The sequence below is a fragment of the Rhinolophus hipposideros genome (assembly GCF_964194185.1).
Source record: "Rhinolophus hipposideros genome assembly, chromosome: 11".
Lineage (NCBI taxonomy): Eukaryota > Metazoa > Chordata > Mammalia > Chiroptera > Rhinolophidae > Rhinolophus > Rhinolophus hipposideros.
The window spans coordinates 77,322,256-77,335,332 of record NC_138057.1 but is presented as its reverse complement, the minus strand read 5'-3'; the positions used below and the strand labels follow the sequence as shown (position 1 = coordinate 77,335,332).

Below are 13,077 nucleotides of genomic sequence, written 5' to 3'. Positions count from 1 at the left end.
TATTCCTTCTGCCACCCCTTTCCCTCAGGCTGGGCTCTCAGAAAGCTCTGAGGGGAGACACTAAACTGGAGCAGGAACATATGCAGCATAGGGGGCTGGCTAAGAAAATCAACACATCTCACCCCTCTGCAGACCAGTCTGCACTCAAATTACTTGCCGTCCACACAGTGATCATTTCTGCTGGCTGACCCAGCAGCGCCTGGCCCCCCTACCTGGTGGGCAGCCACGTCAGCTTCCAGCAGGGCGTGCTTCTTCTGCAGGTTCTGCACACTGGTGAGATCCTTGCCGTAATCGTCCGAAGCCAGGTGACCCTCCACTTCATACAGCCACAGTTCAATATCCTCTACGTTGCGATTAAACTGCTGCTGCTGGTTAGCCTCACGGAGTTTTATTCCTAGTCAGAGAGGCAAGGCGGATTTCCTGTTTGCTAACGTCCTCCCACTAATTCCGCTCATGCATGCTGGTATCAGTGAAGGACTATGGGTCAGGGTTCTAGCTCCTGCTTCACCTCTTTCACAAAGGTCAAGAAAACAAATCGCAACCTCCGTTCTACTTTCTAGATGCTGACTTAGAAATTGCTTAAAAAGCATTCTAACCCCCATCCTCACCCCCCCGCCCCCAATCAGAGCCTGTGAGAATTATTAAGAACTGAGAATTGGTAAATGCCCTCGGCTTATAGCCGATTTTTAGCAATGAGGCCCAACTCAGTCAGGGTCCATTGGCCACGTAACCCCCTTCCCACTCAGGCTCCCTCACCAACCGGCATGCTCACCTTTGCCAAATTAGCAAAGCACCAAGAACCCAAGGCAATAAGTCCTACACAGAAATGAGCCCGAATGCCCAAGGCCATCCACCTCACCTTCCTGGGTGGCGTTATGTCCCTAAGACACTTAACCAGGAAGGACAGTTAGCTCCCTGAACATTCCTATAACAACCCAGTGAAGCATTTTCTCTCACCTTTCAGTTCAGTGGCCTCTAGCAGCTTCTTCCACAAACTGAGGACCTCATTCATTCGTGCTGCCACTTCCTCCTTGGCGTAGTGATTGACGTCAATCAGCTTCTGCCCAGCTTTCTCCAGGGCATCAATGCGGCTCTGGTTTGCTGAGAGCTCAGCCTCAAAAGCCTGATGCTTCTGGACTTTGCCCTGTAGATTGGATGGGTCCTGCCAATAAAAGAGAACCTGAGTGTGTAACCTCACATTAATTTCATACTCATCTTTATAAGGGGGTAAATGGTCAGCTTACGCTAAATAGTGTGGGTTCTGGAATTCCCCATCTTTCTTTAGCTACATTTGTGGAGCTGTGTTTGGCTCACTAACCAAATGCGACTGGCAATGCTAATAGTACATTACTTTATAAGCTTCATCTGTGGCAGTTTTCATCTTCTCGTTGACCCAACTCTTGAGCTCATCGGAATCACGGAAAAACTGCTGCAAGTGGAAGGAATCAGCCAGCTGGGCCCGGCGATACATGGCTCTCTCGTGAAGGGCATTGCGGCGGCTCAGCAGCTGGAAGACAAGGATCCACATGAGCCTCCAGTCCTTGCTCCCCCAGAGATTTCCAGTCCAAGAGGCTATCACAACATGTCTCAGAAGGGACCCATGCACAGAAGGGAGGCGCAGAAAGAACACGGGCACTTACAGCGTCTCGGCGAGTAGCCACGTCTTCCATGGCATAGTGGTTGTTCTGAATTAGCTTGGTTGCAAATTCATCTAGTGCCTAGGAAGGAAGAAGAGTCCTTCACTGGGAAGCAGACCATTCCACAGCTGGGCTTCCAGGGAAAAGTCACTGCGGACCAGGTTACAAAACACTCTACGCTTCAACACAGGTCAAGGCTTTCACTCTAAGGTTTGCTAAGACATTTATCCCTGAACTTCTGAGCTGGGGCTCGGTGTTACTGGTCAGCGATAGCCATGTTATGCTGGCTCCATTCCAGACTGGAGGGTCGTCAGCTGCAGCATGATCCGACCAGGGTCAGAACAGGGCTTTCCAAGGCATACGTCTAAGATGTTTCCAATGGGAAAGACACTCGTACGATGATTCTTTTTTTCTCCTTATAGTAATTCTGAACTACTGCTAGTAAATCTCAATTTGGAGGTTTGTATCAGGAAAATGCTTTTATTCTCCAGAGCTGTGTTGCCTCTTCCACGATGGCACCATCACCGCCATAGTTTCAGCACCCACAGGAGTCCCTGTCACACAGATCCTTCACCAAATCTGTTCAGAAAACTTTCAGGAAAAGAAGAGACTTCTCGCTGCCTGAGGATTGCCTGAAGGCACTGATGACAAGAAGGGGTCTTACCGTGATCTTTTCCTCCTGGGCGCTGAGGGATTTCTCAAAGTCCTCGTGCTTCTTGAGAAGCGCTTCCACGCTATCTAAGGAATCTCCCAAGTCTTCATTCAACAGGAAAGCCTGACAAAAAGAAACAAAGTGTTCAGAGTGACATTCTCTTTCTTTCCCCTCTTTCTCTGTCTCTCTCTATCTCTCTCTCTCTCCTTTTGTCTCTTAAGGCTGGAAAGCAAAGGATATTTTGGCCAAAATACAAAAAGAAGGAAAGTGATTCTTTGGCTACTAAACTTCTAAGATCTCTTCTGGAAAGCCTAGAGCCCTTTCTGATTCCAACACCAGCATGAAATCCTTGTTCCACATTCTATTGACACTTTTTTCAAACAGCTTTTGTTAACTTACATTAGACTTAGATTATGCGTAATGCAAAGTTTTAAGGAAAACAATCTCTTTAATGAAAAACAATTTTGTACCATCACCCTCATCTGAAACGAGCCCTTTCTGACGGCCTTGCGATCTCAGCAGCAGGAGAAACATGGCAGAGACGACAGAGGCTGGCCCAGCTTCCCCTCTTCACTGGAACTGAGATGATAATGATTTCCTACCCTCAACAAGCCAGCTAACCAGCAGATGAAACAGAAAAAAAGACTTTTTTTTGCTCACCCCATTGGCTAGGTTTCTGCTCACAAGTTACCTACCTCTTGTTTGCTCATCCAATTGTCCACCTGCTCGGTGTCGCGGTAGAAGAGCTGCAGGTCCATGCACTGCTCGTACTGCTGCCTGCGCAGCTCCCACAGCTCCAGCAGGGCGGCTCTTTCCTCAGAGAGAACTGTCAGCTTGGAAGAAGAGGAAACAGAAAGGCAGGTGAAAATGTCAGTCCCGAAGCCCTCCATTCGGCCATAAAGGCTGCCCCAGAATTTCAGACCCTCATGATCATCTCCAGGTCTCTCTTCTGATATCTAAAAGGGGAAGAATATCGCTTCTTGGCCTTTTGGCTAAGATCAAGTGTGTAAAGGGGAAGAATCGCCTCCACATTTACACGGCAGCCAAGTTACAAGAAATCACACGAATCCTGAGCAGCTCGTATGTTTAGGCTGAATACAGAGGGACAGCCCAATTCTAGTCAATCTACAATTCATTTATTGCCACTTTATCACCAATGATTTCAGGTAAAGATGCTAAGGAAACTCCTAGGCAGAAGAAAAAGGGCATCTATCTAAAGGTGAAGCTGTATACATGGCATAGAGACTCTGAGTTGAGAAATGTGCATTGAGTGGGAACTCCATAAAACGTGACATTCACGAATGCCCCAGCATAATCTGTGGGTTCCAAAGTTAATGACAACAATGTCATGAAACAGCTCCTTTAGTCTATATAATTTCAAAATATATGCTTATCTAATGTTCCTCAGGCAACTTTATACTCAAAGATGCTTTGAAACGTATATACTCACTAATTTTATAAAAATGTATTTTCTCTTGGCTCCAACTTCTAATGCAGGACTCAGCTTTCTGCAAAGTCTCCTTTAAGTAGGAAATGTATTCATAGCCCTGCTGTACATACTCTGAAGAAGCTGCTCCTTAACTTCTGGCGGACCCCTAAGTCTTCCCACGCCTCATGGTAAATGCAGTGTCGGGACATTTAAGGATGGATAACAGTTTTCAGAGACGTTTAGTAAAAAGAATCTTTTCTCCTCTCTTACCTTCTCCCTCACTTCATCTGAGGCGTAATGACCAGCGGCAAGCAGGGCCTGTCCAGATTCATCTGCAGATTTAAAGCTGTCTTCGTGGGCGTCAATTTCACCCTACAGGGGGAAAAAGGCAGTTTATGCCCAGAGCGTGTAAAAGAGAAGTTGTTGAATTTCAAATAATCATTACAAATCAGAGTATCACATCTAGAATGAAGAAGAGAATGAAAGATTAGCCAGGTTTCCTAAAACCAGTCTAGGCCATCAAACGAGAGCAGCACTTATTAAGAAGTCTGTTTCCTACTGGCTTTGCATGCCACCCCTGTCAAACCCTGTGAATTTTCCATATAGTCACAGGGTCTGAGTGCTCTGACTTTCCCATTGGTCTGTGTTCCTTGCGCCAACCAGATTTGTTTACTATGATTTTGGTACCTGGTATGGGAACTACCCGTGAACCAAGTTTCAGCCACTCTGACTCTAAGTGCTCCACTGATGCATTGTACGCTCACGTCTTTACTTCTAGCTCTTGACACATTACCTTGTGCTCCTGATGCCTATCCAGAAGGGCTTCCGCACCAGCAACGTCATTGGCAAGTTCGTCTGCGTTGATGAGGGCTTTCATCTCAGTCACCCAGCTGGTGAGGTCACGGAAGTCAGCAAGGAAGCGCTGAAGCCTAGGGAAAAGCAAAGAAGTCACTGGATGTTTCCAACGGAGTTCCGAGGACGGAAAATGCCTCTCTAGAGCTTCAAATTCTGTGTATTCAAAAGTCTAACAAACCACACAAACTCTAGTCCTGGGAAATGTGGACTCTTTGAATCCAAAGGAAAGCAAAAGAAGGCTGAAGTCAATCTTTTGAAACGTAGGTTCTGTCCATCACTATAATTCCCCAGTCCTGTCCCTTACTTTCCACTTCCATGTCATTCCCAAGTTCAACACCTGGGTAGTAAGTAAGAGGCATCCCTTCCCTTTTCGACCCTTGATTTACTCAATTTTGATATTCCACGTGGTGCTTACACCGCTAAGCACTATTGGTCACAACAGTGACATAGGATGAAAGAAGGCTATTTACGAAGCTATAAACACTACGTGTGTATACACATGTACACAATGTGAAGGTGCCAGTCTCCAAATACAACATAGGTAGGAAAAAGTCATCTGCATTTTCTTGGTAAAGGAGACCTGGCAGGGTATCCAGAAGCTCTCAGCATATGGAACTGACCCTTAACCTGCCTTCCTCTTCTCTAAAAAGTGCAGCGACATGGGATGCTGAGCGCCGGGTTATTTCTACCTGTATGAATCGTTGAGACGCGCGTGTCTCTCTGCGGCCAGAGTGCGGATCTGCTCCCAGTTTGTAATCAGCTCCTCTCGCTTCACTTGAATCTGAGTGGCGCTCAGAGGGTGTGACTGCTGCAGGCGGTCAGCCTCGGCACACAGGGCTTTGACCTAGAAACCCACACCGTCAGAGCCGCTCTCCTGACCCCTGGTAACTGATTTATAGAATCGGCTGCTTTCAAAACCTACCTTGTCCTCTAACGCAGCCAGATCTCTCTCCAAACCCTCGTGCTTCCGAAGTAGAGCCTGAACACTGGCCAGGTCTCGGCCAAAATCATCAGACGCCATTAACTGCTCCTTTTCCTTAATCCAGCTGATGGTCTCATCCACATCCCTATAGAAGAAAAGCGCCAGTTAACCCAGAGTTCGGACGAACGCCTAGAGCTGGGAACGCCACACTGGGCCGAGACCCAGTCAGCTCCAGCCACTCCCGAGCACAGGCCACACACCTGACCCCTCCAGGAGCGGCCCATTCCTGGGAGCCCCACGCCCAGGCCTGGTACCTGTTAAAGCGCTGAACCTCAGCCGCCCCAAAGAGCTTCCCCTGTCGCTGAAGAGCCAGGCCCTTCAGCCGCTGCCAGGCTGTGTTCACCTCGTCCTGCTTGGTCTTGATTAGCTCCTCCTCGGGGTGCTGCTCCTGAACAGGAGAATACGAGACGGGCCCTGGCCTACCAGCCCTGGCTCCTCCAACTGGTCCCCTGGGGTTGGCTCCCCGAAGGAGCCACTCTGGCAAACCTCCCATCATTCGAAAGAAACAGCATTTTTTTGTGTGGACTACATGAAGCTCATTCAAAAAGAGCCCGTTTCCTTTCATATGAAAGGGAAGAGCCATTAGCTGGCCGTTGGAGGTGGGTGGCAAGGGTATGGAGCAGTGTGAGCACCGGGAGCAAACTTGTGTGTTGACAAACACCTCAGCGGCCACTTTGCAGCCACGTCATCAGTGTGCCCACCTCTGCCCCACCGGCTCAAAAATTTGGTATTTCAAATTCACAAGGCCATTCACATTACTGCCCATAAACATGGTTCTCAGGGTTTGTTCCTGACTTTAGACTGGAGGCTGCTCTCTCAAAGCATCCTCCCCCACCAACCACATTTTTGTTTTGTTTTAATAAACCTGATGTGTCAAGTAATAAGGTGGATGGAATATGTCAGAGTTCTGGGGTCCAGCTGTGAGACCATGGGCTCGGCCTGTTGCTCTCAGTACAACCGTAGGCTGGCCCAAGAATCGGGGTAGCACATCTGTCCCCAGAAGGGGGACGTGTTTCTGAAGGACATTGGCTCTTCTTTCGCTTCATCACTAATCAGGAAGGGAGCAAGTAGCAGGCCTGATGCAAATCCATACATTTCCAATTTGTAACCCCAAAATCGAATTTCCCTAAAAGCAACAACTGTCTAGCTCATCCTACTTGATTGCTATTTTTGGAGCACTCTGACCCCTGCAGTGGAAGGTGAGAATAAGAGAGCAGCTTACAGGACTGCACACATTGGCAATGGGGAAGGGTTGCGTCACTCCCCTCTGAATGGCTCCACAGCTCAGTGGAGAGCCCAGGGAAGAGCCATCAGGCCTCCAGTGGACGCCTGCCAATCCTAAGAAGCATTCGCTACCACACCCTCGTCTGAGAAACCCCGACGCCCAGCTCCAGCAGCCCAATAAAAGATGTACGGAGCTCTATTCGAAAGTGGGTGGAGGAAACGGATCAGATGAACCCTGCCCTTCCTGCCCTTGGCCCCAAGTTAAAAAGCACTTCCGAATTTAGGAATAATCAGTATTGCTGCCTTGCTTCCCTCTGAACTTTAAAACTCTTCGGCATGCTTACCAAAACTTCCTCACTCAGAAAATAGGGAACCAGTCACCAAAATATTCTTCTGCAAACACTAGACAGTAAATAAAAGGATGTTGTGAGACGCACAGAGCATTTGGCTATTTACCTGAATGAGTTTGGCAGCAAACTGGTTCACTTCATTAACTCTTTCTTCATGGGCAGCCATATCTGTTTGAAACTCTTCAAATTTCTTCTGTAAAACTTCCACATGCTCCAGGTCCTGGCCCAGCTCCTCAGAAGTCACGATTGCTTCCTGTTCAGGGACCGTGACAGAGCTGGAGTCACTGACCAACACTTGGTAACAACGGCTCCCAGAACTCAGCATGACATAGGCACGCTGGGATGGGGCACGTCAGCTTTGACGGATGCGGTTTTCTGTGTGGTTTGGGATTTTAGTTCCTCTCCTAGGTAGGAGGTTGAGGGGATGGCGTTTCGGTCCCAGAGATTCCAAGTGTCAGAGTTACAGACAGAACACACCAGAGCACAGCAGTCCCACTGTCACTCCTGCGAACACTGGCTCTCCAATGCAGGTCGGCGGACCTCCCCCGTTTCTTCCCGGAAGGCTGAGCCCGCAAACCTTGCTTCTCGACACATACCTTGTCATTGATCCAATCCATCACGTCCTCACATTCCCGTAAGTACTGCACCAGCTTCTGGGCCTGCAGCAGTTTGACTCCTTTCTCTCGCATCTTCTCCAAAAGTAATTCCCACTGGCGGTGTAGCTCCAGCAAACGAGTCTGGAGGTGGACATTCAACCTATGTGTTACAGCCGCTTCAATGGGATCTGGCTCTTCCAGAGACTTCTGACGAGTCAGAAACCTCAGGAAGCTCAGAGCAAGTCTTTAAAAAAGATAATCCCTAAACTCAGAGGAAATCAGAAATTTAAGTGAGAACAGGAAAAAGCATGTATTTCATGGTGATTTGGTAGGTCTGAGAATACAAAATAACTGACTTTTCATAGGCAGATTTCATAGGCCGTTACTTCAAGGGAATTATTAATTATTATTAATGATTAATTATTGATTTTATGTTATTTGTAAATATTTAATGTTACTGGTTGTTATTAACTTACTAAAGTGGGATACCTAGGTCAGAACACTACTGGGGAAAGAAAGATGAGGAATTAACGTGGCACTTCAGTAAAAATTACTAACGGGTATTTCTGAATTCATGGAGGTAAAGGGAAAAGTCAAAACAAGAGATCCTACAGACACCAAAAATGTGAAGAAATGTGAAGAGGCAGAAGTAAACAGGGCAACCTTAGTATAAAAGTAGAAAAGATGGGGTTCTGAAACGTAATCAGCTGTCAAAAAGGATTCTTGGCAGAAAAAGTTTTGGAGCTTCTATGAAAAGAATTTATGGTACATCTTAGGTTAGGTTTATTTCAAACTTCACCCAAGTGGCAGCCACAGGCCCAAACATGTTCACATCCCAGCATCTTTGGGTTCTCACAGCAGTCCTGGTAAGGACTTGTCAAGAACTGGGGGGAATTGATCATCAATTCAAGCTTAGGTGATGCACTCTTGTATTGTAGTCCAATCTCAATGCGGTAGTTATGCCTACCCAAGATACTGGGAGTTTCTGGGTAACTCTGACAGACACCAGTAAAACAAACACAAAAGGGTTAAATGCTAACAGAAGAGACGTCTGGGATCCACCCATCATTGAGATGCCACTCTCAGCAAACTGAAAATGTGAAAGCCATGGGCTAGTCAACATGGGTGGATTCGCTTAGAAACAAGCTGGACATTTCCACGTGAAAGGAGAAAGCAGTGGGAGAAAAACAAAGCTCACACAATTCACTTCCACCACTACAATCACTTCCGCCACTGATGGTTAAAACTGGAACCCACCATTGGGAAGGAAGTGAAAGGCATTCCAAGGCAAGGGGGAAAAGCAACCCACAGCAACTCAATACTCCACCTACTCGAATGTGGGACCCGATGTGGGTGGCGGTGACTATGGGACGCCACGCCGTCCGGTACGGTGTGAAAGTCTAAACCAGTGACAGACAGGTTATCCAGGACACAGACACTTTCCGCAGGCCACCCACCTCCTCTCTGTTAACCCTGCCTGCCAAACTAAGTCACTGAGTTATGGGGCCCGATAATTACCAAGCCCGGATCACCATGGGAACCATGAGCATGAAATAATGATGAAATGAGAGCTCTTTGCTCAAGTTAAAAATAAGTCCACAGAAGGCTAAAGAAAACCTCATCTTCAAGTCGACTGTTGGTTTCTCACAAATTTCATCTCCACACTCTCAGTGAAGAACCAGGGCCAGGCCTGTCCCAGCAATGGACGACTTTCCCATTCCTGCTTTGTTTGATCTTGTAGACACTGCAGGATAACCAGTCCAGCTTCACAAGCTCACTATTGTTTGAGACTGTGAGTGGGCAGGGAGGCAGGGGCACGGAAGAAACACACCGAAGCTGACAGGGTGGAGGAGAAATCCTGCTTGTGACTCAGGTGCATTTCTCAACAGGGGCATGGGCAAGCAGCCGGAGCTTCCAGAGAAGCTGTGTTTCCAGAGTGAGTGGGGCTGCTCTTTAGTGGTATAACCAGCTGACAGATGGGGAACCGGAGAAATGGATCAAGGGATCAATAGAAATGAAATACAGGTTGGAAAAATAAAGCAAATGCTTGTGACGACAGAAGAGTGGAATGAAATTCCAGTTCTGTCACCTATTAGCTGTGTGAATTTGGGCAAGTTACTCAAACTTCTCTGTGCTTCAGTTTCTATCCTGCTATACTATGGGATAATGGCTGCCTTGCAAATTTATTGTAAAGATAACAGACAATGTATGTGAAATTCCCAGCAAAGTGTTGTTTGCACATAAATAGCTAATAGCTACTCCATAAATAGTAGCTAATCGTACTTTTCTTTTTTTTTTTTTTTTAAAGATTTTACTGGGGAAGGAGAACAGGACTTTATTGGGGAACAGTGTGTACTTCTAGGACTTTTTTTCTAAGTCAAGTTGTTGTCCTTTCAATCTTAGTTGTGGAGGGTGCCGTTCAGCTTCAAGTTGTTGTCCTTTCAGTCTTAGTCGTGGAGGGAGCAGCTCAGCTCCAGGTCCAGTTGCCGTTGTTAGTTGCAAGTGGCGCAGCCCACCAGGGAGTCGAACCGGCAACCTTGTGGTTGAGAGGACGCGCTCCAACCAACTAAGCCATCCGGGAGTTCAGCAGCAGCTCAGCTCAAGGTGCCGTTGTTCAATTTTAGTTGCAGGGGGCACTGCCCACCATCCCTTGCAGGAGTCGAGCAGTTGAACCGGCAACCTTGTGGTTGAGAGCCCACTGGCCCATGTGGGAATCGAACCGGGAGCCTTCGGAGTTAGGAGCACGAAGCTCTAACCGCCTGAGCCACCTGGTCAGCCCCACTAATCATACTTTTAGATGTCACTTTAATAAGGTCTCTAAACAGGAAAAGGGTACTTACTAATAGACCTGTATGGAGTGAGCTTTGGGTCACCCCCTTTCCCAGATTAACTGCTAAAGCCAAAAACACTTGATCTATTTCTCAATGCTCTCTTTCTGTCACCAGGTTACACTACTACAGAGCAGCCCCACTCACTCTGGGAAAACAACTTCTAGCAAAGAAATAAGGCATGCTGATTTCATTTACTACAGGCTGTATGCAAAGTAGTAGGAAAATGGCAGATAAATATTTGTATTTAATTGCAGAGACACATATTACATTACCCTAACAGTTTAAATGTAAGTCAGGTAGGTGTAAATGTAATCCAACAGTTGGTCCTATGACATTTAAAATTTACTTTTATTTCCTATTTATAATCATTACTGGTAATAGTTAATAGTAAGCTTAGGGCTAATTACAAGTCTCTGATACGAGACTGCAGACTGTTATCAACAAGACAGACAACAAGTATTTATTGTTGAAAATCACCAGACCAGCACCTAAGGGAACGAAACCTCCACATTGGGCATCAGGGCACCGGGGGCGTGGTGGGGGGTTAGAACAGTTCTAGATGGAGCCTACCTAAGACTGTCACTTTCATCTCAATCTTTAGGACTGCCTGGTCCTTCAGTGGAATGAGACTTTGGGTGACAAAGAACAACACATGAAGACAGACATGAAGTCACTCATGCTAAATGCATACTGCATCCTAAAGAGGCTTGTTATACAAAGAGGAGAAAAATCAATTATTGCCCCGACTCTAGTGACCCGGCACCAAAACGAGCCAGACAAAGAACCTGAGGACTCCTGCTTCAAAGTGGGTTCTATCACTTGGTCACTGACCAACAGACGCCACAAATCATCCCTTCCAGTGGGACTTTTAAGGGCTTGCTGACTAGAGCTCAGCTAAGCCCCTCCTAGGGCAAGCCACCAGATCCAGAGAACAACTTTTCCAACAGAGAACCTTCTTTATAGAGACTGTGGTTATCCTATTTGTCTTTGTATCCTAATCCCTAAATTCACCAACTTCACTAATATGCCCTCCCACCTAACTACCAGGTGAACTTCTTTCAAGTATAGCCACACTATAATTTGTTCTTCGATGATATTAATTTCCTGCATACAAACACTTGTTTATATTCATACTGAACCATCATATTACAAAGGCAGGATGTGGGTAACTGCTTTAGGAGACTTCACAAATTCTTTTAAAAGCTAGAACTCTTTTTAGGAACCCACATTTGCATGTCAGCATTAATCCACTTTCCTCTACCAACCAGATGCAGGCCATCCATCCATACCAGGCACTATTCTTACTCACCCTTATGGTTTCAGATGCAAAATGCCCTTCTGAGATCATCAGGTTTCCAGTTTCATCCAGCTTAACAATGGCTCCTGCGTTGGCCTGCACTTCAGCTTCAAAGGCTTGATGCTTCTGAAGCTTGCCCTGTTGGTGGACCATGAAGTGAGTCACAGATGAACCACTGAGCACTCATTATTCTGTCCCCCCTCCCACCCCTCATTATTCACCTCTGTTGAATCCCACTCCCTCTGATTATGGACACAGCACTCAGCATCCCTCCCACCCCCGTACCTGTTCAGTTACTCTCACTGCATCTACACTGGCCCTCTGAAAGCTTGGAGAGGACCACCAGCTTTACAGACAGCAAAATGCTACAAAATCTCCTAACATTACTGTCTGTCAGGAAATTAGCCTTTATGTGGACATCCAATCTGTTCTAGAAAAACTGAACCACACTGAGTTTTCTGAGCATGTAGTTTACCCTTGAATAATTCACCCGCATTTCCTCGTGATACACGGTACTTTGCTGAGTATAATGTGCTCCTGTGTATAACGCGCACCCACATTTTGGGCCCAAACTTTCAGGGGGAAAAAAAATCTTTCATTTTAATTGTTTTAATTCAAATTTTTATTTGTTTGCATTTAGGTACTTGTTTTTTGTATTATAAAGGAATTTCGGCATTTATTTTTTAACATATTATGGTACAAGGAATTTTATGTAACAAATAATTACAAAACGCAAGAACAGATACAAGGTACAAGAAATTTTATATACCGGTTACAAATTTATGGTATCTACGATTCATAGAAGACCAAGAACTCTAGAACTCTTCGTTCTTGTAAGTTTGTCGTAAATTCAATAAAACAGATCATCGTATTCCAGGGTATTGTTTTACATATAGATATCGTTATTGATTTCTAGAGTTACACTTTTAATTCATAAGCATAAGTAAAAGAATTAAAAACATTTATACAGATACGGAATTAGTATTACCCATGTACGATGTGCATCCTTATTTTTCCCTCACAAATTTGGGCAAAAAAGTGCACATTATACAAGGCAAAATACGGTAATGCATTTTTCAGCTTGCTTTAGAAGCCACACTCTTTGATTTGATACATTCTATTTCTCAATATGTCCGTCTTTTTAATTGCTGCGAGGGGGGTCTGCCTAAACCATTTTTTCATCTTAAATGACTTTGACATGTGTAATACAAGAACCATGGGCCC

The 13,077-nt window shown here is 46.0% G+C and overlaps 1 protein-coding gene across 16 annotated transcripts in view; it reads right to left on the bottom strand.

Annotated features, from left to right (window-relative positions):
• SPTAN1 (spectrin alpha, non-erythrocytic 1) overlaps positions 1-13,077 on the bottom strand; it is a 59,889-nt gene that overhangs the window by 34,313 nt on the left and 12,499 nt on the right. For all 16 annotated transcript variants that reach the window (XM_081065978.1, XM_081065982.1, XM_081065974.1 and 13 more), the window contains 14 exons: positions 11,866-11,991; positions 7,726-7,866; positions 7,236-7,382; positions 5,810-5,943; positions 5,496-5,640; positions 5,263-5,417; positions 4,512-4,647; positions 3,989-4,090; positions 2,985-3,122; positions 2,302-2,412; positions 1,641-1,718; positions 1,352-1,507; positions 958-1,162; positions 213-394 (listed from right to left, as the gene is read on the bottom strand). In XM_081065978.1, coding sequence (XP_080922104.1) covers positions 213-394; positions 958-1,162; positions 1,352-1,507; positions 1,641-1,718; positions 2,302-2,412; positions 2,985-3,122; positions 3,989-4,090; positions 4,512-4,647; positions 5,263-5,417; positions 5,496-5,640; positions 5,810-5,943; positions 7,236-7,382; positions 7,726-7,866; positions 11,866-11,991 — 1,956 coding nt within the window. The remainder of the gene's footprint in view (positions 1-212; positions 395-957; positions 1,163-1,351; positions 1,508-1,640; positions 1,719-2,301; positions 2,413-2,984; positions 3,123-3,988; positions 4,091-4,511; positions 4,648-5,262; positions 5,418-5,495; positions 5,641-5,809; positions 5,944-7,235; positions 7,383-7,725; positions 7,867-11,865; positions 11,992-13,077) is intronic.